Raw genomic sequence first — 25,039 nt, forward strand, 5'->3', positions numbered from 1 at the left:
GTGAGTTTATTGTCTCTAGGTCGAGATTTAAAAAAAGGCCTGAAACCTGTGATGGAATTTACTAGAAACCTCCAACAAAGTAGCGGCAATTAATGGCATTGTTTCTGAGATGAATAGCTTGGAACGGAATTAGCAATGTAGCTGTATCCGAGCCAATTTACTGTTTCCTTCTTTTTCTGAAGGCTACAACAGTATTATTTAAAAGAAAACAGTTTCCTCTCACTTCCCTATCACTATCAGACTTCTTTCATGTTTTTTCAGAACCTGTTTTTGTCTGTGAAAAATGTAAAAAAAAAAAACTTTCAGTAAAAGGAGAATAGGTTAAAGAAAACTCCTTAAAAAGGCTATCCATCAATACTGAGGTGGCACGGTGTCTCGCTGTTGACGTTTGCTTCTCTCCAACCGGTGCTGTATCCCTCTTTTGTGTTGCCGCTGCTTGTCTGGCAGCTAGCTGACGATAACAGATGGTGGGCATTAATAACTTCATCTCAGCGTAAAATGAATTCATATCCGGCCCCTTCACCGGGCGCTTTCACCGCGAGGAGGAGGAGGAGGAGGAGGAGGAGGAGGAGGAGGAGGAGGAGGAGGGCGGGGGGAGGCAGTCATAAAAATGCTCCTCTGCTGGGGTTTTAAGCAGAGCCCTCCTCCTCTTATCCATCTCTTTGACACATGCATACAGCTGCATGCACACACAAGCATGGGTCCTTAAGAGCTGTGCTGTTTTTTTCACTTTTACAGGTCAGAAAACCAGAGCGCTGATTTAGTTATTATTTATGACTGGACGCAGGATTTCTGAGATTCGGGAGGAAACAGAGCAGAGGCATATAACTCACAAGCAATAACAACAAACATGGCATCCTTAATAATCTGAAGGAAACTCATGTCAGCACTGAATATGACGGATGCATCATGCATTTTGGTTGCACTTAATTATAAGCTGAAAATCTTCCAGTGGGAGTCTTTTTTGAGTGTGCAAAGTAATTGTGTGCCTTAAATTTAGCCTGGTAAGAAAAATTGTCAAAGCTCGTTTTGATCTTGACAGCTATTCCTTGATCTATTTTGTTTTTTAATTTGTTTCAGAAAATTCCTATAAAAGAATGTTTAATGCAATATGACACAGAAATACCCTCCTAAATTGCAGCACATCACATTAAAATCTTCATGTAAGGGGCCAAAATTAGATTTCTTTTGGTTGGTATTGATGTGGGACAATCCTTAAATGTTAAAAAAAACAGTTGTTGAAAATAATTTTAACAGCTTAATTTCACATGTTTTTTTTAATGTATTATAGGATTGTTCTGGAGTGTCACTGAGATTTAGAAGCAAATAAAAGTATCAGTTGAATTGACGCTGGTTCACCACTAGAGGCTGTCCTGCTGCTGCGTCTGACTGAGGAGTATCACTTCAGAGGTGTGAGAGGCCTGAAACGGATCATTCTGGAAGCGGGGTCTGAGGGGACTGAAGGCTGCTGGTACAAAGTGAGGTTAAATCAATGATACAGGAGGATGAGGGATGATAAAGAGAAAGTACAGAGACAGAGGGAGGGGAGGAAAGGAGGGAGAAAGGGAGGGAGGAGAGACCGATTAGATAATGCATTTGCCTTAAAGGCAAAGAGAGACACTTGATCAAAAACCGAGACAGATAATTGAGTAGCGTGGTCCGATGTAATAAAAGAACATGATAGTGTATCTGAAAGACATTTAAGAGAGGATGTGACCCACCCTGCTCGGAAAAACTGGATGAAAGAAAGAACATGACCTGACTCTACCTCCAGGTTAGGGAGGAAATAGCTGCAGTCAGGATTAAAGGTAGAGGTATAAAAGTTGACCCTTATCACCACTTGGATTTAAGTATATTTCTTTAGTCATTACTCATTTAAAGGTTTAATGTATTAAACGTTTGCTTTTATCTGAGTTCGTGACCTTTAAAACAACACCTGGTTGTTGAATCCCGCACTAAATGTGCTGCAAAATCACCAGACGCTGCGTTATTAACGAGACCTTCAATCTTTGGTCTTAAGATGAGAAAGGTCTGGTGGTAGGATTTCCCCCCCAGGTTTGGTATTACAGAAGCAAATCCTAAGGAAACTTAGCAAACTTAACAAACTGTCTGTTGTTACTTCATCCTCTTATCTCAGGTTAGGAAATCCTAAATACTGAAGTCAATACAGCTTATCAATTTTTATAGCTGTTACCTAGCAAACTATACTTACTATACTATATATATATATATATATATATATATATATATATATATATATACTATACTCACTTTTTGTTTCATACCAAGCTGAAAAAACAATAGTCACCATTTTTTGTTTTATTTAACCAGGAATGAAACTCGTTGAGATTAAAAATCCCTTGAGACAGGCAGCAGTCTGATTGAAACATGGAGCCAACATAACTCTGGGTACTTTACTCCAGCACAGATAAGTGAGTAGAGATATCCAAGTATGTCCTGAATGTGTAATTCAATGAAATACTTTATAGATTATAAAAAAACAGAGTGTGCTGATATATCAGCTGTGGACATATTTTTGTTATTGTATAATACAAATTTACTGTATATAACACAAGTGAAAGTCAGTATATTTGTGAGTTTTCTTTTCTTTTAAAAGCTCCATTAGAAACATAGATAGATAGAAACATTGACTTAGCAGCTTTTCCCCTAAATCAGATCCACAAACATTCTTCTCGATGTGTCCTCTCCAATGTTTGAAAGAAATCATGCGGGTAGATATCTGACGTTTTTCAAAACCAACCGTTCTCCCTTTCACTTCAAAAAGTTGAGGATTTGCTGCTTCTCTTTGTCACATTTGTAAAAGTCAAACTGAGCCTCTTTGGTTTGGATAAATAAAGGAATTTGACAGCGCTAACCTTGGCCTGTTGAAAGCTAGACAAAATATTGAATCGAGTAAAAGGCAATGTCTACAGTCGCAGTCCAGAGGTACACGAAGAAGGTGAATGGATATTCTGCAAAGGAATGGAAGATATGGACTGTATACTAAAAGTCCAATGTTATATGAGAGTATAAGTCAGACCTACTTTCAGACACCAGACAACTCAACATGGTTTCTTAACAGCTTTTGATTCAAGCTCAGCATTCCTCCCTCAGTCTGTGGAGATAAAGAAGACAAAATGATGGATAATTGCTTGTATTTATCTTTATCAGACAATCATGCCAACTATAGGCAGTGCACATATTTCAGCACATAAACAAACTGATTATTATTCTACCTGACACACCATAGAGGGCAGAGTTTCACTGTAGGTAATGACTGCTGACAGATACACAGGTTATCACACCCACTCCTGAACAAAGCAAATCTCTGCGCGGTTATTTCTGCACTTCTCAGAGAACAAAAAACACTTTCCTGTTGTCTCTTCCAAACTTTTCTTTTTCAGGCAGATCCGTTCTGCCAGGTGTCTCCGGCAGAAACGCTTTTAACCGCCCCAACCCCTTAAACGCTTATATCTCCCAGCTTTCTCTGACGTGTTGGCGTGTTTTGATGTAGAAATCGGGGGGGGGGGGGGGGGGGGGAGCTGCTGTGGTTTATCTCTGCGGTTCAGAGGTGGGGTAGGAATGGGAAGTGGCGTGTCTGATTGTCAGGTAGCTGGGAGTTGAACATGGCAGTTCTATATGCCTTTGTGACAGAGAGGAGTGTGATGTGCATTATTAATGTGGGTGTCTGAAGAAAACAAAATGTTGAAATGGTGTACAGACAGGAAAGAATTGTGAGTGTCAGTGCTGGGTGCAAGTTGAGCATATGAGAGGGAATATACTGGATTGTATTTCCGACCTGATTACTGTAGAGGAAGCTATTCTTTCCTATGGTATGCTTTGGTATGCTTTGGTATTCTATGGTATGCTTTGGTATGCTATGGTATCTTATGGTATGGTTTTGTATGGTATGTATGGTATCCTATCATATGGTATGGTATTGTATCCTAACATATCCTAACGTATCCTATCCTATGGCATGGTATAGTATGATATGGTATCCTATGTTATGGTATGGTATGGTATCTATCCTATCATATGGTATGGTAGGATATGATGTGGTATGGTTTTGTATGGTATGATATCCTATGTTATGCTATGGTATCTATCCTATCCTATCCTATCCTAGGGTATCTTACAGTATGGTATGATATCATTTGTTTTTGTTTCGTATTATATCGTATGGCAACATAGGGTAACAAACCTTGTATTCATTTCTTGCTTTAAAGGTTCCCGAAAATCCAATAAAAGAGTTTATATAATCTTATACGATAGCTAATAAATCACTTTCTGGATTTTTTGTGTCCAATGACATGCTTTCTTTAGATTAGTAATCCCACCCTCATGGATTGGTCTACTGCCAGTCTCTTCTCAGAGTGCAGGACCTACTAACTAGCTAGTAGTTTAGCATCTCATGCTTGCAGACAGCTTGATTGTCCACCACGGTGTTTTAGTAGACTTTAAGTTTCTCCGTGTTGAAAATGTAATTGATGGCGTCAGTTAGCACTTTGCTAGCAGGGAATATAAAATCTTCATTGTGCTTCTATCTCTGACTCTGTTTGTGACAAAGCATTATTGTTCCTCTCCAACTTTCCCTTTGCCCTTTTTTGCCAACACAGTAACTTTTAGAAATAGCACATCAGGAAAACTTCAATTCGCCTCCTCTGCCTCTTTTTATTTGTTGCTCTTGATAAACAGAGTTTCATATGTGCCTGGTATGCTTTGCTTGTACAACTGCTGAAAAAAAAAAGAAGTGCAATCGTGTAATTTTTCAGAAGCGTCTCTGCTCTTGTTAAGTTGAAACTCAGCTGAAGAAATGAGGCTCAATTAAGTGCTCACATATCGAGTTTTGTTGTGGTAGAACATCCGTGCTAGCCGGTATATATTTATCCCCTGATCCATTACTGTTTTAATGCCTTCAAACCGACATCTGCATGCAACAGCAGCTAACAATCTGATTTTAGATCGAACAAAAAAATGTTTCTGGCTTCTCAAGTTGCTGAGGGCTAACGGCAGTACAAGCCCCTAAAAAGTTGCCCACCACTACAAGAGGCTATATTACCATCAGATGATAGCTGATGAGTTCTGAGACTAGGCTGGCTTTCTCATCTGGTCTCATACAAGCAGACTTCTTTTATGTAAGCAGTGGAGTAGCCCCCTAATGGTCAGAAGAAAGAATGCAGTTTTTTTGTGCTTATACACTGACTCTCTAACCGCTCCTCTACTACTCCAACCAAACCAAGAAGAGGTTTTTTTTTTATATCCATTCTATTTTAAGCAGAGACATTTGACTCAACGCAACTCATTTTAGCTGAAATACAAAGACGTGTAAGCTCGGTCCACACAGCCGTGACCTGAGCCTGCCCGTGTCAGGGACACCAGACAAGCTTGCTGATGTGATGTCACGCTTCAGTGCACCGGCGCCGTTCAACAGGAGACCAGGTCAAAAAGGCAGGCGATGAAAAAAGGAAAAAAAAAAAAAAAAGAAATAGATCAGAGGAAGGAAGGGGGGGTGTCGGCGATGATCAGGAGAGTGTCGACTCTATTCAGACACTCTCAACAGGTCAGTGGAAAGGAAAGGAAGGCAATTCCAGTTTGTGAAGAATTCCAGAAACGACTCAGATAGGGAAGTTAAAGGAAGTCGTGCTAAAACAAAGTGGCTTGCTAGTGGAAAGAATTAAGTGCTGTGTAATTTTTCAATATTGCTTACATTTCATCTAAACTTGTTTTAGCTAGTTTTTTTTCTCTCCAAAGTAGCTTGGAGCAAATGACCCTGTCTGCATAGCTGTATAGCTACTCCTGTGGCTATTACTATTGAAAGGTACCACATACAATCCCACTTCAAAAATACCAAACTATCCCTTGCATTTAAGAGTTTAAATGATGTCAGTCTCTTCTGTGGTTTCATATCTCAAGGCATTAAAATGGTATTCAATTTCTGAATGGGTGATGTCAAGGTGGTTACGTCCACTTCTCTTATACAGTCTATGATATAATCTAAATTTCATTGTGGTGGCTTAAGTGAGGCTTGGTTTGGTACATTTCCCAGTAGGTACTTGTGCAGACAACCAGGCATCATCTGGAGATCTTAATTTATGTAAGGTTTGAAATCTAACTGTGGTGTTGCCATTAGCCCTAATAGCTTGTGTACCTAAGCTTAATGCTAAAGAGCATCAGTTCCTTGAAATATGTATGATTTGCTGCATGATTCTGCAGGACTTGTGGTGCCGACGTTCATTCTAAAGCAGGTGAGTTGTGTTGTTTTATGCAGAAAGGTTAGGTGTAAGGCTGTGAGGTTTCAACACTCACCTCTCTTTTTCATTTATGTTGTTCACAGTAATATATTGTATCACATATATCACATATTCAACTAAGACCTCTAGAGGCCATGAGGGCAGCAGAAAACTAGTTGTACTGCTAACTTTGGGCATTTCTATAACTTTGGTACCTTGTTTCAACAGTATTGGGGTTATATAAAGTATGTGTGCCTGACCCCATCTAATCTCAGGGAAAACAGTGAGAATGCAGGTAAAATTGGTTTTGATGTCTATATATGAACAATATATACTCATTGATTTCGGACAGTTGTACCATTTCCTTCCAAGTGACTTTTTAACTTTCTATTTCCCATTACCACTTTGTCAAACGTTGGAATTGGTATCAGTATATTAACTGCACTCAAATTTCAACCTAAGTAACCCTAGTTTTAGGGACCTTTACTATCAGCCTCTATAACCATAAACAATACTTTCGTTGCTACATGTGTATGCAGTAGGACAGTTTAATTTAACAGCATTAGTATTCAAGAAAAGAAAAAAAAAAACATTCTAGTGAACATCTGACTTTAAAAATGATTTAGTCTTAACATTCTGTCTGGCAAGAGTGTTGCATCATCCTTCCAAGTTTTGTATAATTTCATATTTAACAGAAGCTAGAACCAAATGCTAATCCCTCAGCCCTGGCACAGTACGGCGAGAGGGAAGCACATTCAGCTCTCAGCTGTTTGGACCGAGTGTGAATGTTCTATCTTTGTTTGCATGCTGTTGCATAAATTGGGGCCAAAATTCAGAGAGTCAGTTGGAATGGAGACGCAAGGCACACAAATGCACGTGAGACAAATATTCCATTGCACAAGGGCTTAATGTAATTGGTGATATTTCTTAGACAAATGATACACAAACGGTGCACAAAGAATCATGCCAGGCAGGTTTCAAATGTGATTTCTGCTCAGTGGTTTGATAAATCAGGATGTTTGAGAAAACATATTGGGTAAAAGTATTGGGTAGACGCAGTTGGATTTCTTATAGGCTAACAGACATCTTTATCAGGCCAGATCTCAGTGGAAAAATGAATAAAATGCTTTTGAGTTTGGTCTGTCTTGAAGTGAAAAAAGCCCTCACTTGACAGTGACCCAACATGTCAAAATATTATACCTTCTGTACCTTTCTCAAGTCAAATCTAATCTAATCTAACTCGCCTGGATTTAACTGTCTTAATAAGGCACTGAAGTCAGGCAGCATAGTATTTGGGTTGATTCATGGGTAAAATAAACGCAAGTCTTTGGCCTGGAGACTAGGGTCTGATTCCAATCTGAACAAATGGTAGGTGGTGACAGCTTGTGAAGTTAACAACTACTGTGTTTGTATCATACGATGTTGGATTTTTGAATATGAAACAATCGTACGACATGGTAAATGATGTGAGCGGTAGCAGTTTGGTTAGGCAAACGACTCATCTTGGTAAACATGTTTTTTTCTGCTGTCAAAATGGACAGTTTAACATGGGTGTTAATGGGACTTCTGGGGCTTTTGCAGCCCGCCTCAAGTGGACACTTGAGGAGCTGCAGTTATTTTGCACTTCCACATTGGCTTCACTTTTCAACACCAGAGGAAGCGGCTTGATTTGTCTGTTGGACCTTAGCAGACATGCATCCATACATTTTATGTACTTTATTTTCTCCTGATGATTTTTCAAGAATCTAGACTTATTTATCTTGTCGTCTTCAGAAAACACTGATTCTCCCATGATAACAAATTAATTTCAGTATTTTTCTAAAGATCTTGACTTACTTTTATCATTTTCTCGGGAGAACTAGCTTGTTTTTCTCATGATAACAGGATCATTTTCTGGCAATCTAGAAAACAAATCAACAGGCTGGTCACTGTGATAGGCTGGACCATGATATGCCGTGCTGCCTCTGTCCATACTAATTAGGTGAGTAAAGCCTATTTATGTTTGTGTGCTTCTGCCTCTATGGCAATGCAAGATAAATTAGTTGAGACCTCAAGAATACAACCCTGAATTACATGTTATCATCGGAAAATTGAGTAAACAAAATGAATTGATGCTTGCCCACATGCCGCTTCTGTAGTGTTTAATGTTTTAGTTGGGTAAAGAACATGTCTTACACGTGATGAAGCATCCTACAAATACAGTTTATCGAACGCAGCGAGGATTTCTCTCACACATCCTGTACACAGCCAGCTCAGTGGAAAAACAATGATATTATTTTAACATTTGCTCCAGTCATAGATCAAGATCTTATCAAAAAATGATTTTGTTTCCCATGTTTCATCTCTCTGGATGTGCTGCACCTTTGAACGAGTTATTAATATAACAACTGCATCACAAGAGCTCAATTTCTTATGTATGTTTCTCTACCTCACATCCTCTGCAGAGATCACATACACAGCTCATGACGGGACACTCACACATTTCATGTAGAGAGCAGGGACACACATTGGGAGGCCGAGCCTGTAACAAATGACCTGAGCTCTTTTTATTTGTTTTGAATCCATACAGCCATTAAAAGGACGTGGTGAGGCCGTGTCTGGTCTCCAGACAAATACACTTCAGTGGCACCTCTCTGTGTGTGTGTGTGTGTGTGTGTGTGTGTGCGTGTGTGTGTGAAGAATTACTTTCAGATATGAACCGAAGGGAACAGAAAAAATGTTGGTTTTTATTTCCAACCGAGGAATATTGCTTTTCTATGGTCGCGGAGATATATGTGGTGAGAGAGAGGCTGCCGGGAATAAAAAAGAACTTTATTTGAACAATAGGAATAGAAAAATAATTTAATATAAATGGTAGACAGCATTGTGAAATGAGTTAATTTTCCAAAAAAGGAGTCCTGGATATGCTGTGTGTGTTAAAAAGAAAAGAAAAGCAGGTTTAGGTTAAGGTTTGAGTTCATTGAACATCTGTTTGTAAAAATTTGATAGAGCTGCTGAAGTGTCCATCCATCCATCCGTCTGTTATAACTTGTCAACTTAATGAAAGCTGAGGCCAAATTTGAGCCTTTCACACTTGAAAATAGAGATTAATTTAATAATGAGCGTTGTATTTGTGTCGTAGTAAATTCTTCTTTATTAACAATTGACCATAACATCCTAAGAAATCTTTTGTTGTTTGAAACAATTTTACTGAATAATTGATTGCCCACTGAATAGCAATCTGTGGGCTAGGTTTTGAAAATTGTGGGACCAGATTTGAAATCTGTGGGCACGTTTTTTTAAAAACTGTGGGCATTGTTTTTAAAAACTGAGGCCATGGGTTTTTTTTAAAACTGTGTGTTTATTCTATATTTTATTATAACCGTGGGCATGGTTTTGCAAATTGTTTAACCAGATTTGTAAACTGCGGAAACAGTTTTTTAAAACTGTGCTCACAGATTGCAAATCAGCAGGCACAGATAATAAACTGTGCAAATGGATTTGTAAACCAAGGACAGATTTGCATGTGGATCTTTTTTCATGCTTGTGATGTAGGGAAGTCCTCGACCACACCACTAAATAGAGTTAGCAGTATGGTACTTCACCTCTTGACAACAACATTATAACATTAAGAAGGACAAAATAAAATTTCATGGCACACTTAACTAAATGGATACTAAACCTGTGGCTGTCTGGAATATTAAAAATTAACAAAAACAGAGATGCTCTGCTCTTTATAATGGTCTACAATAATACAAAGCATATCCAGAAATTGATCTGGGCGCATATGAGACATTAAGCAGAGGTAGTATGCTATTCTATTGTACTCTTTGCGTTCAGTAAAGGTCAAAAAAAGTTGTGAGATATCGCATTTAAATCCCTCGCCGTGGAGGATTTGAGGTCTGCAAATGAGACTGTTATTAAGCGGTTATAGCATCCTGTCTGTGTGGTGCCGGGGGCATCAGGGGACGGGGATTTTGTAAATGAGCTTTGTGCAACTTGGAGCCGCAGGGGTTAGATCATTACACTGCTAAAACTCCCGTGTGATGGGCGCATGGTTAGTGTCAGCACAATCTGCAAAGCAACACAGCGTGAAGCACACAGGGACATGTGTGTGTACACAAAACCTTCACAGGCTCTCGCTTTGAAATGTTCACTGTCTTTCATTCGAATACGCTTTGAATCCGTGTTTGGCCTTGAGGATGCTGTTCCCCTGTCACCTATGATCCGATGCAAAATAAAGAGCATTAATGTCGCTCTGTGAATACTGCAGTGTGTGATGCTTTGGAGGTATTTTGAGGTAACAGCATAGCAGGCGCACAATGTGCTTTCTGTCTGCCTTGCCGGGCTGTTTGGAGGAAAAAATCCTGCACACTACCCCCCCTCCATCCCAGCGGATTCTTCTTCCCAAGGGCCTGCAAGCTGAGCGTTCACTCGACCATTCCCCCAAAGTGCCCTCTCAGTCTTTCAAAAGTGTCATTTTTTTGTGGTTTCCTATTCATTGTCCCCTCCTCTGTCCCCTCCCTACCTATCACTGTGTCCTCTGTTGCTCCCCCCCAATCTTTATTTCTCCTCTCTCTCTCTCTCTCTCTCTCTAGTCACATAGACAGGTTGCAGCCTACCCAGCATGCCGGCCCCCACCCTGCGGTAGTTTGTCTTTTTGCTCCGTCTGATCCATTAGTAATCCATTTCAGGCGCTGTCAGCCATATAGCAGCCCAAGAATGCAACTTGCATGGTTTATTTGTCACCGTTTGTCAGGCCTGCACTGACCGGTGAAGGCCTTGGATGGGGCTGCAACAGTGGTTGGACACAGTTTGAAGTATACACACTGCAGATAAATAGGCCCACTGATATCCAATAAGTCAAAGTTAAGGAGATAGAGAGTGCTTGTATTGAGGGTATGGGTGTGGAATAGTAAGCTAAAGGTGCTAAAACAAGTGTTAGCATTACCCGTTTTAAATGTTCTGTGTATACTTTTGGCAGGACAGATGAGGAAATACTGACACTTTTTCTGCAAGTTTTCTTTTTTAAATCATGTTACCTACTGTCAAACGGTTTACTCTCTTTATCTTCTTTAAAAAAAAAAAAAAAAACCTTCAATGTGCAGTAAATCAGGGCTGTAGAATTTTACCATACTTTTCAATACGATACATATCACAAGAGGTTACTACTTAGTGCATTGTGATATTGAAAGCAAGGTGATTTATTGTCAACTTGACTCAGTCTGCCTGGATGGATGACCACCATTGTAGCCACAGTAGCTAATATTCAGCAAAATTACAGTAGTCTGACTTTCTACATGTTTTGGAAAGGAAATAAGAAAACCATATGAGGCCAACCTCTGTCCTTTTACCCTTAAACACATTCTTTGTATAATTCTTCTTCTTTTTCAAACAACCTCGCTGCTCCTGTGTCATTCTGGGATTTGGCTACATGGTACAGACTAATCCTACAGCTGCAACAGTTTAGCTCGTTCGGTAAACAGAGGTTTATGAAGCTTAAGGTTCCAGGTTGTAATCCGGATCCTTCCGAGTCAATGCAGCAAACACTTTATGACGAAAAACTGGCTGTGATTTGAAATTCTGTTTCATATTTTTTCCATTATTGCCCTCTTCTTTTTAAAAAAAAAAAAAAAAAAGAGAACATTTTCCACTTGTTTTGTCAAGAAACACTGAAGAGTTTCAGGAGACTTTGTAACTGGCGCACGTTTTTTCTTGACTGTGTTGGCAGAATATTTATTAATGTTTTCACTGTAATTAGATATGTTTATTTTGTTATTGCAAACTAATTAAAATGGGTTCATTTGCTATCACAAGTACTCTCTGGGCTGGAAGTCCTTCAATGAAATCTCCGCATATGTTTGCTCTAGATTAATAATAATATTCAGGCTCTTTAAAACTCAAAGCTTAATCCTTAATGATAACTGGTATTGTTGTTATTGTTAATATATGCGTGGGCAGATGCAGAAAAGATGCTCTGTTTGAATGACTGCGTGGGGGTTTCATTATTAAAGTATGATCAAGTGACTCTGGGCGGGAAAATAGTGCAATTGTATACACGCCCACAGAATTGCACATAAACACCCACTTAACACAGGTGCACATACAAGCAGGGGAGAAAATAATACTCTCAAAGCTCTTAGAATATATGAAGAGCCTGATCTCTTATGCATGTGGGCAGTGTAATGATGATTGCAGCGGACATCAAAAGCAGGTTTGTCATATTTTATTGGCCCTGTCATTGTTTGGGATCAGCTCCTGATGAGACTGAAATTAAGCTTCTGCTGAGGAGATTAATCATGTCTGCTGCACCTGGATGGAAGAAAAACTGAGATATGATAGTGGATTTATTGCTTAAACAATGGATTTATCAATAACGTGTGTTGACAGAGGTTTAGGTTATTATTTAGTTGTTCTTTTCTAAACTTTATCTTTAAATTTGTTTTAATTATGCAACGATACCTCACGGTAAAAATATGGACTAATGAAATAGATGAGAGAAAAGTTGTATTGCAATACTTATTTTTAACCAGCAGAGGGTGCTATCTGCTTTTGGCTTCTCTTATTCCATGTAAGTCACTGAAGACGAGTCGTACAGACGATGGCAGAAGTTAGGGAACATTTTTGCCATGACGAAAGCACTGTCTTGTTTCAAAGCAGGAGAGTAGAAGCAAAAGGTGGGCAGAAAATCGTAGTAAATCGTGATAAATGGTATCACGAACACAGTATTGTGATACGTATTGTATTGCGAGTAGAGTTACAGTGATACATCCCTTGTTCTAAAAGATTACAAAAAAACTGTATACTGGGGAAAGGAGGCATTTTCTTTGACATTTCTTATAGGGCTGACAAGACTACAGATATTACTAGCTGACCAGCAGTTGCTAACTTTAGCCATTAGTTGACTTGTTGTTGCATTTTTAAATTGACTTAGTATATTTTTGCTGGTCCTTGGGCAGAAAAGAGACTCAGTTCCTGTAACAAAGTCAGTTCAATTGATATATTATCCTCAAAGCCTTGTTTTCTTAAAGGGAAAGGCTCAACCAGCAACATTATCGATGTATCTAACAAGAGAAGAGACCAAGTTCCTGCTGGTTAATAATACTTTTTTCATTAAAAAACAGTACATCATACAAAAATGGTGCGACTAAGACTCTTTTACTCATTAACTCACCCAACAACTACAACTATTATTCATCTACAACATGTCTTTGAATTAGGTCTAATTTAGGGCTGGAAATCTTTGGGTGTCTCACACCCAAATTCAATCGGATTTCGCTTCTTGGGGTTGCGATTTGATTGAGAATCTATTTTCCCTTCAAAATGATTCATGATTCAAAGTCACTTTTTGAAGGATCTACTCCAGTCATCTGTGGGATTAGTTGAATTTCCTGCTGCTCCATTTGGCATCCTACTGAGTTGAAGAGCTAGCTTTAGCACTTAGCAGGGAGTGACTGATTAGCACAAAAAAATAGATTTTTGGAACTATGAATATATTTAAAATCTCAGAAGATAAGAATCTTTTTTTACATAAATCGATTTTTCCCCCACCTCTACTAATTTGTGTTTAGATAGTAGATTGATAAGCAGCTATGGTCACAGAAGCGAGCAGGAATCCCAAAAGCAAAACACAGGACACAACACTGTAGGATTGTTTCTCCCACTGCACAGCTGTACATTTCCACTGCATGGGCCTCTGTGCACGCCTACACTTCAAGCTGCAGACTTATGATCTCAAATCAGCCATTCACCTGTCAGTACACCCCGCGATGCTGTGGCTCTAATGGCTGAATAAACAGTTTAGCACTGATTGTTCCCTCAGTGGCATCTTATATGGAGGTGTTGAATTACTTCTGTTCACCCTCAGTCACCTCTGCACACTCCCTCTGCAGCTGTACCTCTAAACTCCTCTCAATCATTAGCTTAAGCCCTCTAATCTCATTGTTTTGCTGATAACGGTAAGCATGATGCAATTTGAATAAGTCAGTTTGTGTTTATGAGTTCTCTCCTGGCGTGGGAGAAGAAAGTGAGAGCTAATCCTGGCCGTGACCGTTTCCGGACTCCATTAGGGGCCCGTTAATGTGCAGGACCAGTGTTTGGAGACAGAGGGACTGGCGGTTTGTTTTTGTTTGCACGCACTTGCCGGGAAGTACACGGTGTAATGGCTCTGGGTGTGGCAGCTGCCTCTTAAATGGGAACGGCTGGAGTGGTGGGGTGTCAAAGCAGACAGTGGCTCGTTGGCGGAGAAGCTATAGCACATCCCCGAAGCTTAGCAGGCAGCCAGAGGCTAACAAGCTGCTTCAGAATGATGTTCGATCATCCTATGGGGACGCCGCTGGGCCTCGGCAGGAAACCCTCCAGGGTGGAGACGGCCAAGAGATTCTTGAGGGTGAGTCCTAAATTAAATGAGGGATGGGAGAGTGTTGTTGTGCTGCCTGCTGCGTGTGCGTTGGAAGCAGAAAATGAAAGAAACGGACACATGAACTGTATCTCTTGAATAATTTAAATTGCATTCTTTTTTGAGAGCTTTATCAAATCAGTTCTGTCGAGTTAGAACTTTGGGAACATTTAAAAAAAGATCAAATGTAAAATCCTACCAAACCACCCATGCTATGCATACTTGAGTTTTTAAGGGTGACATGTTTGCCCTTGGTTTATATCTTTAAGCATTTTAGAGTTGAAAGACAGCTTTAAGGTTACTGCTGTTTAATGAAAGATCACTGCAGCACATGTCCCTTCAAATCCTGTTGAAAGCTTCACTGTGTCCGGAGAGTTTTCCGGGCTGAAAAAGACTTGTCCTTACCGCTCTCAGCACATCAGTCTAATGAGGCTGTAAAAGAGCGACTTGTAGTCTCTTTGAATAGCTGTCCTCAGACAGGGGGAAAGGAAAAGTATCCCACAGATCAGGCTCGCCTGGGAGAGAAGCCGACCTCAAAGTTTGTCAGAGTTTTTTTTAAAGGTTAGAGAACCTAATGAAAGCTCATGCTGTCTGCAGGGATACAACCAAAAATGGTTACAGAGGGTGTTTGGAGCTCCCACAGGAGCCAGTCAATATTGCATTCCACCCGGGACGATGGCGTTCAAAGGGGAAAGACGGACTCTTGACAAAAGTCAAGCGCTTAAAACAGATGCAGGTCTACTTGACTGTGTGTCTCCTCAGAATGAAATCTGAAGTTAAATCAGGTGTGTGTCTTGATCCCCTTCATCTCCGTAGCTTTGTTTTCTTTCCCTCCAGCCTGCATCAATCTTACAGAAAGCCCAGGAGCCTTCCCTTCACTTTAATCTCGATCACTCATCATGTGTGCGCAGGCTAAACTCCCCCAGTCTCATACTGTCGACCTTTACTCTCCACTATTTGGTCGGCACTGTGTAGCGCTCCACCTCACTTGACTCCACTCTGTTGAGTGTCAATCAGGACAAGTCTGTACGGACAACTGGTTCCGCTCTCGGGCTCAGGACTCTTTAGCACATTCACAGGCCTGCTGCGGAATATTTTAGGATGCTGTGCTGAAAATCCCTCACTCAGAACATCATTTTAAGGAAGCTGTCTCCTTTCACTTAAACGTAATAAATCCTTTTATTACTGAATAAATTTCCTTTTACTGAACTTGTCTAAGTCTCTTTTTTTTCTTTTTGCTAGAGTAGGAGTTTCTGTTGAGTTCTTGGAGTTTCCAACAAACGGCTTGTTGGCTATTGGTGAAATTCAACCACTGCTGAAGGGCAAATTCTCCCCTGAAGAGAGTACTATTGTGTGAACGTTTGTCTCAATTACACTGTGCTCAATCCAAAAAGACACCTGTATTTTTGTACCTGGCGTGTGGCATTGTATGAACATTTTGCCAATGTTCTCAATCTGAAGTATTATGGTTAAAAGAAGCAGAGATCCGGGGAGAGGGTCCGGTATCTGTTTGGAAATTGGGACATTGCTAGTGTATGTGTTTGTGAGCGTCAGCCCGCCCCCCAATGTTCGGGCATCTTTGAAATACCCCAACTATGTCTATGGGGAAAACCCAATGAGGTTTCCAGTGATGTTCAGGCTCCCTCCATTTCTCCTGTTTGTTAATGGAAGCTACAACTTCTCCATTAATCATAGTCAATCCATCACAACGTCTTTTTCCTATCACATCATATTTATGTCATCTGCCTCAACCATAGGCTGTATCAGTGGGTGATTAGAAGAGTTCTCTTTTCTGTTGTCAGCTTGAGCATCATCTACAAGGTGTTTCTGATCCGCCTGCCTGAGTTCAGACAGGAACCCTGTATTCTGCTGATCCAGAGAGTCTCTTTGTCTCCGTTGGCTGTTCAAAAAGTCAGTCAGCTAGAATGCAAGTCATTTCAGGGTCAGTTGAGTTCTGTGCACTCCATCTTTTCTGCCTCCCTCCCTCCATGTTACCTTTGGTTATATCCAACGTTGTCAAGGCAACATACAAGTCACTTCAGGGTCATCTAACGTCCTCTTCCCCTCTTCCTCTTTTATTGAAGAAAGCTTTTGAAGCAGGCTTTCCCCATCATTACCTCGAACAAGTCAACAGCAATTTTGTTTACGTGTGCAGTTTCTGTGTTTCACTTGTCCCCTTGAAGAAAATGCACCAGAAATGTTCAGTTTGTTCAGTAAGACCAATTTGAGAGACTTCTTTTATCACTTTTGTAACCTTGTCATGTCAGCATGTTGTTGAAAACAGTACTTAGGGCTGCAGTTTCCCATGGCAGAAAGTTTTGTCTTTAGAGCAGACAATTCGACAGTTCAGATCAGGATGTTTGTTGAAGTAAACTTTTTCCACATAAGTTGAAATACTTTTTTTAATTTGCTTGGTTTTATATTTTATATAGTTGAACTCAGGCTTTTAAAAATGGGCATTTTAACATGGAACCTAATGGCTTTTTGGAGTCAGCCTCAAGTGGACGCTTGAGTCACTGCAGTTTTATACACTTCAGCATTGGCTTCATTTTTTTAAACATCAGAGGTTGCTGCTTGGTCAAGCAACAAGACTTCATATTCATACAGGGACGTTGCAGGGGAAAACGACAAGTATGCAAAGTTCAAAAAGCTTTCGTAGCTTTCTTAGTCCAGAAAATCTCGACCAGCTACCACCACAAGTACAACACGATTACAACCTTGTTTTGTCACACCAGTGTTAGCTAGCTTATTGCCAAGGAGATTCGATCAATAAATGAATCAATCATTATTTGTATACTGCCAGTTCATATCAAATGTTATCTCAAGACACTTACAAAAAGAGTAGATCTAGTTCGTTCTCTTGTTGTATTAAAGTCTATAACATAACATTTGGCAACCCTTGGCTTCACCCTCTATCCCAAATATGATCAACTTAGGATGACAAAACAACTGATGTCCACCAAGATGTCAAAAGAGCAGTCAACAAACCAATGGATGTTTAATCTACTTATATATCCAGTCTATAGTTATACAGCATGTCCATATATAATTTAACATGCTCTTCTTAGTAAAAGCCACTTGAAGCCCTGAGGAGTTCATGTTTTGAACAGATTTGGTCAAAAGTGTTTGGGTGTCTCGGTGCAGCACTTATTTTGTGTGAAATGTGCTCACCTGGAGATGCCCCTGCCTCACTTCTTAAACTGAAGTGCAGCTGTAAAAGGAAACTCAAGAGTTCAAGAAGTCCTGTCCAAACTCGCTGAATGGTGTAAAAGTGTGTGAGGTCAGCGTTGAAAGAAAGTGTAAAAGTTTGGCCGAGGAAAGTGATAGAGGAACCAGAGCAAATGGAGCCATTCAACATGTGATGCAGGTAAATGTAGCATCAAAGCTGCATGGGACCCACCCTACCACTCTTCATCTCTTACAGGGAAGCTGAACTGCTCACCTTTAGTGATACTTTTTGATAGTTCCTTGAATTTTGGACCCATCTGTGATCATAGCTTCACTTTGGATCAGAATACTTGAAATGTTTCCTCGGGCTGAAACGGAAAAAATGCTTTAGTCACACTGATTCATATCCCTACAGATAAACACTGTATTCAGTAGACAGTCCGAGAGATACTGATTTGGAAAAATCCGACTTGTTTTTCACCCTTTTTTTTTTCTCCCAAGATGTGAGTGTTTTATGCATGGCTGCTCTCTGTTATTTGACTGCAGCAGAGTGCCGAGTAGTCTGCCTTGTAGGCTGTCTTGTCTTTTTTCATCAGCTCACGAAACAGGAACAATACATTTTTCCTCATTTGTCAATGCCTCCCCACACTCTCTACTTCTCCCCAACCCACTCTCTTTCCTCTCTGGCTCTCTTTCTTCATAACTCACCTCATCTTTTGTCGGAGCTGACAGGAAGGTATTGTGTGTGTGATTGCAGGGGATCTGAAAAAAAAAAAAAAAAAAAAAGCCATTTCACTTTTGGTTGGATTTTTTTTTTTTCAGACAGGTGAACAAGTTGATGGTTGTAAAAATGGAAGCTAAGTACATCATTGGTTCCTCTAAAAGCAAAGTTTTAAAGAAAAATACATTGTACAACTAATATCGATAACCCATTAGCTTTTTTTATCAGCAGTCAAATAACTGATGCAATAGTTAATCCAGAAAAACCCTTTAAATGTCTTGTGATCTCTATCAAAAATCTGAAAATCTTGAACTGTTCGTATTTGATTGTAACCATTCTTTGGTGAAAGCGTCCTCGAACTCCATTGAGGTGATTAATCAGGCTAAAAGACAAAGAGTCTACAGCCCACGCTAAGTAGCAGCTATGTGAGGCTGTAATTATGCACAGCGGTCCTTTTAGCTAAGTGGTTATGTCGGTATACAGTACTTCCATGCTCACATTGATTATTATTTCATGCGGGTGTGTTGCATGTGTAATTATTTTTTTAATATCTTCACCACCTTTAATCAGTATGCAAGCACACTATTTACAAAGTAGCAGAGAAATGGGGGAAACATGTCGTGGGTATTAGATCGAAACCTGAGTCAAGTTTTCAAATTTGATGGATACAGCCCCAAATAACAAGTAACGATATAAGGGGGTGCTGTGAAACAACACGCTCTATCTTCAGATTTGGATATGTAATAAGTACAAATTATTTAGGTCTAAACTCCCTCAACTCTCTCAGGGTTTAGTTTGTAGGTTGTTGTCCTCTCCCCTGTACTGAACCAAAGGCCATAAATCAGCTGATAGAAGTCTGAGAAAGTATGTGTACAGGTAATTTATGACCCACTTAGACAAGGAGCTTCATCCAGTATTTATAAACCCTGTGTAAACCCACCAGTATGACAGGGTCTGTGGGTATTGATGGATCTATAATGAGCAGGCTGCTCTAAGATTTCACCTTTGGAGGCATTGTTGGACTCTCTCTTTCTTTATATCTGAGCGTCTGAACTCATCTCCTAAATGTTTATTTTACATGAATCTAAGTAATTCAATCCCAAACATAACGTTCTCAAACCCACAAAACAGTTCCATAAATCTGTAAGGATCAACATGAATACTCCATCCATCCATTATCCATAATGCTTCTTCCCGTTCGTGGGTCTGGAGGACCTATGGCTGGAGCCGATTCCAGCTGTGATTATTTAATGAAGAGGTAACCAATCCAAACAGTTCCTTATGTAACTCTTCAACATGGTCTTTGTGTCTCTGCTGTAAAAAGATGTAATTGAAAAAGAAACACTATTGCTGTGATGGACTTCTTTTGTTGGTTCATCACAAAGTCTTCTCTCTTACATCCCTGAGCTTATAGAGCAGCCAGTCAACCACACTGACTTCTTAAAAAGTAAATTAATTTACATTCACTTTGGCTGTAAGTGACACCATGATGGAAACTTACCTGGATGTGACTCTATTGTATGGTGTGTGTGTGTGTGTGTGTGCGGGTCTGAGGCTGCCGGTGAGAGTGATGTTGTAGTGTTAGGTGTTAGATGAGATAGATGTCTGGATGAAGAATAGGATCAGTGCAACCCTTTTATTATTCATGAGCAGGAGAGTGTGGTCACTGCAGAGAAATTTATGGAGAGGGCTGCAGCTCCAACCTTAAAACAGAGCAAGAGAGATCCATTCAGGATGTGAATCATGTCGAGACTCTGTGTGTGTGTGTGTGTGTGTGTGTGTGTGTGTGTGTGTGTGTGTGTGTGTGTGCGCGCACGCCCAGTCGTGTGCATTAATAAAAAAGATGCAGGTAAAAGGAATGTTTACTCCAAGCAAATATGAGTGTCTTTTAGTACATTTGGCATATTTCATTTGCTGTGGTCTCTATGGAAGCATTTGTGAAGCAAAATTATAGTTTTTCATGGCCCAACACATTCAGCTCTATCATACATACAAAAAGCATTTTTAGCTGGCTAAGACTGGAAGCAACAAAGCCATGAACATGGCTGTAGATATGTGGATAGATGACCCCTTTTTTCAGGGTGTGAGGTGGGGGGGGGCATATGTTTGGGCGATCTTTGCCCCAATTGGATAGATCAGAGTTGGGGGATGACATTGAGCACCCCCATATAGCTGCAATGGAACGATGCTTGTGTTCGATTGTGACTCTGCCAGTTGACTGAAGCTCTGACGAACAACTAGTTGAAGATTCTACAATTTGGGTTCACCCCTAGTGCAGACAATACTGATCCACACTGGCTCTCGATGGCACAGCCCGAGGAGTTTGAATGCATATGGATGGGATTAGTTAATCCTGATGGGCACTCTCTGTGTGTGAGTGGATGAATGTGACCTAAAGTGTGAAAATAAGTTCAAAGATCTCAAATAGTATCTCTCTTCTTGTTCATAAACGATAACAGTAATCTGCCTGAGTTGGGCGCTTTGTTGCAAATCTGCTGAACCTCTTAACCTGCTAACTTGTACTTGTACTTGCAAGGGAAGGTGCTTTTGTTGTGCAAATGAAACGTATAGATTACATTATCCATTGAACAGCAAACCTCCAGTACAGAACAGTATGTCTTGGGTTTAAAAATGGGTCTATACTGGGCAGCTTGGGTAGAAACTCAAAAGTTCACTTTTACTTCCTCTTTTCAAAAGAGTTGGTGAAGTTTCTCATATTTTAGCAGCGATTTTCCTTTTTTAAGTTCAGTGTGATCATAACCGATAAGAATGAGGGACAAAGGCGTGAAAATAATTTGCATGCTGTTTAAAATATGACTTTTTTCTTTGAGCTCTTTCTGCACTGCAATGGTTTATTCTCCTTTTTGTTAAAGCGCTAATGAGATTCTTTGTGAACATGGTATGGTAATAATGAGTGTGAGTCTCATTCCAACTCTGTCTACTAATAACGTCCTTTGATCACTCCATGTTAAACTTTATGAAATGTGCCTTGATGTGTGTACTATTCAGATGTTCCTGTGTGTATTTTCTGTTTCATTGTGCATTCATAACCCCCCCCCCCCCCCCCCCCCCCCACACACACACACACACACACACACACACAAAGACACACACAGATGAAAACTTCACAACTCTGCTGTTTTTCTGTTTTACCCTCATTAGGCGAGCTCTTGCACAGATTTCAACACAACACAAATGAGTGTAGATTATTAGATTTGGAGACAGCTGTGTTAATATTGAATGAGCACCAAAGAACACATTGGTTTTCGGCATTTCTAAAAAACTTTGACCCGCTGTGTTTCTGCTGCCACACTAAGGCTTAAATGCCCTCTTTACATGCATCACCGGGCTAACTTACAACAGAGACCTTTTTATGCTGTGATCAAATATTGATGCTGTAATGGTTTGGATGACAAAGCCTCTGTCTTTATGCGATCTTAATGGCACATTTGTCTGATCCTGTGCCTCTGTTGTGTGAAAATGAGACAAGCTGTAGTAGGTTGGAGAACATATTGTCGGACAGGGCGAACAGCAGTCACAAAGTGTCGAGTTTACAATGGCTACATGGTGTTTTGATGGGAGCAATATTAAGAGAGGGACTTCAGCAGAGCTTGGTAAACAACACTGTCTGTCCTGGTCTCGACTGAAGCCACAGACTATTTGGCCATGGTTTTGGATCTAACTCCACTGGCTCCGCATGTTAGTGTCAGAGCTCTGTCATCAAATGCCAGCGTCCTCTGGGGTGAAATGGGTGTTTGCTTTGAAGCTCTGTAGGGGTTTGTTTTGGACTAATTTAGACTCAAACCCAGAAGTACTCCAGCCTCTGATTGAGTTGTTGTTCTCCAGCGTTTTTATGTCAATCCACATATTGGCTTCACTTAAATGAACAATCCACTAAAACTATTGCTTTGTTGACCCAATGCTGAAGGGACCATAGTGAAGTTAGTTGCTTTCTACATCCTGGATTCCAACAAGTGCAAAATGATTCCAGTGTTCAAATTTAGCCAAAAAAAAGCCACCCAAAATATTCAAGACATTCACAAGTGGGAACTAGTGTAAATCCATTAAATTGTGGGGGAATAAAGTGGAACATTAACAAACAACAGGCTTCACCTACTGCCCCTTTTATTCTTCATATTAACTATTTAAATGAGTATAGCCAGGGACAATGCTCCTTAAACTACAAACAATTCTACATCGCAATGCAGAATCTTTGATTAAAGATAAGCAACTGACTAATTGTACGTGTATAATTACACTTTCTGGATTGTTAGGAGGGATTCAATCCATTCGTATTCTATGAAGGATAAAGGTTATCTGTAATAAGGGGTGTGGCTTATCTGATTGACAGGCAGGCTTGTTGTGGCTCTAAGTCAGGAGGCCTCGGCTGATAACCTTTGCGTGCTGGTTGACCCAAAGTTAGTTTGAGACAGCATTTCCAATATGGCGGCCGCTACTCAAGGGCTTTAAAAGTCCCCTTCTGAATTCAATAGGTGACGTCAATGAGGATATATCTGTCTTTACATACAGTTACGGCTGCAAACACCTCCATGGGGCCACCAATAATAAGAAGAAACATCTTAGTTATTTAGCTAACTTGGCTGATCTTTTATTATATCATAGAAAGTCTTCGCATGCTTTTAAACATTTTTATTCTGGTTTTACAACATAAGCAAACAACCTTCAAACTTACATCTACCTTTGATTCATTATGTTGCTGAAGACTGATTGATTCATGGAAGATGGTGACACAACATTTCACAACCAAGCCCTCTCTCTTTTACAAAGTGAAATGACCCAGATGAAAACAGAAATTTTGAAAAACCAAAATGTTCAATCATTGGCAGGAATGTTGTTCATCAAAGACCCATATGCTCATAGTTGAAAGCTGATTGAGAGAATATGCCTTAAGGGTCTGAGGAGAAGTTGTGATGAGATATTTCATTAAAGAAGCATTTGAAAAAAAACAATCATTTGAACTGTTGAAAATTAGTTTTTTTAGTTTGTTTTAATGTTGCTTAGCTCCAAGAGCAATCTCCATAATCCCATATCTATTTATATTTAATAAAAGCCCATTAGCCGCCTGATTTGTTGACAGGCTGCTATAGTGGTCCAAATCCCAGTGAGGATATATGTGCATGCGTGTACAAAAGGTGTTAGGCCCTGCCTGCTGACTGTGCTGCAGCAGATAACAGAGAAATTAGTGAAGGCCAACAGCTGTAAAGGCCTTTTGATGAAACTGCTGAGAGGTGATAAGAAGATGACCTCAAAGAGATCGAATGAAGGGTGGGGGGGGGTTGCTGATTCTGAGAGCTCCCCTGATGGAAACAGGATGCATGACTCACTGTTGAATGCTTCTGCAGAAAATGGAAAAACTGAGACAAGTCTGACGGATTTGATGTTCTCTTTCATGCTGTCTCAAGAGAAATTAAAGCCTTATGATGGACGGATTCCTACTGGATTTGTTTTTCTTCATTTATCTTCTGCTTGCATCCATATGTTATCACATTATTGCAGAGGCAGATAGAAGGGTATTTTTACCTATGCTCTATTCTGTGTGTGCACACAAAGCATCAGTTGTCATCTGTGAGCTAATCCACTGCTGCTGCTTATTTTAGGAATCTATCTCCCCTATGATCCCCTTGCACAGCTGCACCCCGAGCACCCAGGGAATAATATGTGCAATTGGCTCGAAGCCTCCCAACAACGCTATTATGCACTCTCTCTTTGGCTGCCATGGCTGCTAATTATTGCTCTCCTGATGTAGCTTTGCATCCATTTGATGGAAAGGGGTTACAGAGGGAGGGGGAAGTGGACTTCCTGTCTCTGCAATGTCACCTGAATCAACCTGGAAATTCTGCCTGTTTGCTCCTGAAAATTTGTTCTTCAATTGCAAAAAGGATGATTTTTTTTTCTTGATCCCAGCTGCCAAATGGCATTTTCATAATTACATCAATGATACATTGTGGTTGGCCAGGCAATCATAAAGAAAGTATTTCCAACCAGGCTTGAGAAAAGTATGGTTTGTATGTCAGAACATGATTATGCTAATACTCTGGGATTTAAATGGAATCCATATTTTCATGTACAAAATATGAGATAATAATTCCCTGTGCACAGACATATAAAAGGATCCCATAACCATTCTTTCTACGAGCAAGACACTGGCACTTAAAGACACACAAGAAACTAGTAGTTTGGATCTATGTTCTACAGCTCTTTGTGGCTTTGTTTTGGTAGTTAGTCATCTTTTTATACTCAATTGATGTCACTTTGTGGTTAAAATGTGGCTGTTTGAAGAACTTAAGTGTCTCATTGTCTCAGTTTCAAGTGTCTTTGTGGTTGTTACATGTCTCTTTGTAGTCACTTGTGATTGTTAGGTGTCTCTTTGTAGTCACTTGTGGTTGTTCGATGTCTCTTTGTAGTCACTTGTGGTTGTTAGGTGTCTCTTTGTAGTCACTTGTGGTTGTTAGGTGTCTCTTTGTAGTCACTACTGGTTGTTAGGTGTCTCTTTGTAGTCACTACTGGTTGTTAGGTGTC

The 25,039-nt window shown here is 40.1% G+C and overlaps 1 protein-coding gene across 4 annotated transcripts in view; it reads left to right on the top strand.

The window, feature by feature from the left end:
- The window catches only part of dpp6a (dipeptidyl-peptidase 6a), a 208,477-nt gene that overhangs the window by 77,575 nt on the left and 105,863 nt on the right, over positions 1-25,039 (top strand). Inside the window, exon 1 of one of the 4 annotated variants that reach the window (XM_061065075.1) lies at positions 14,460-14,601. The exons of the other annotated variants lie outside the window; for them this stretch is intronic. Within the exon in view, the coding sequence (XP_060921058.1) occupies positions 14,518-14,601 (84 nt within the window). The 5' untranslated portion in view covers positions 14,460-14,517. Of the gene's footprint in view, positions 1-14,459; positions 14,602-25,039 lie in introns of those variants that run through there. 4 annotated transcript variants of the gene reach the window in all.

Source organism: Labrus mixtus, chromosome 19, assembly GCF_963584025.1.
Source record: "Labrus mixtus chromosome 19, fLabMix1.1, whole genome shotgun sequence".
Lineage (NCBI taxonomy): Eukaryota > Metazoa > Chordata > Actinopteri > Labriformes > Labridae > Labrus > Labrus mixtus.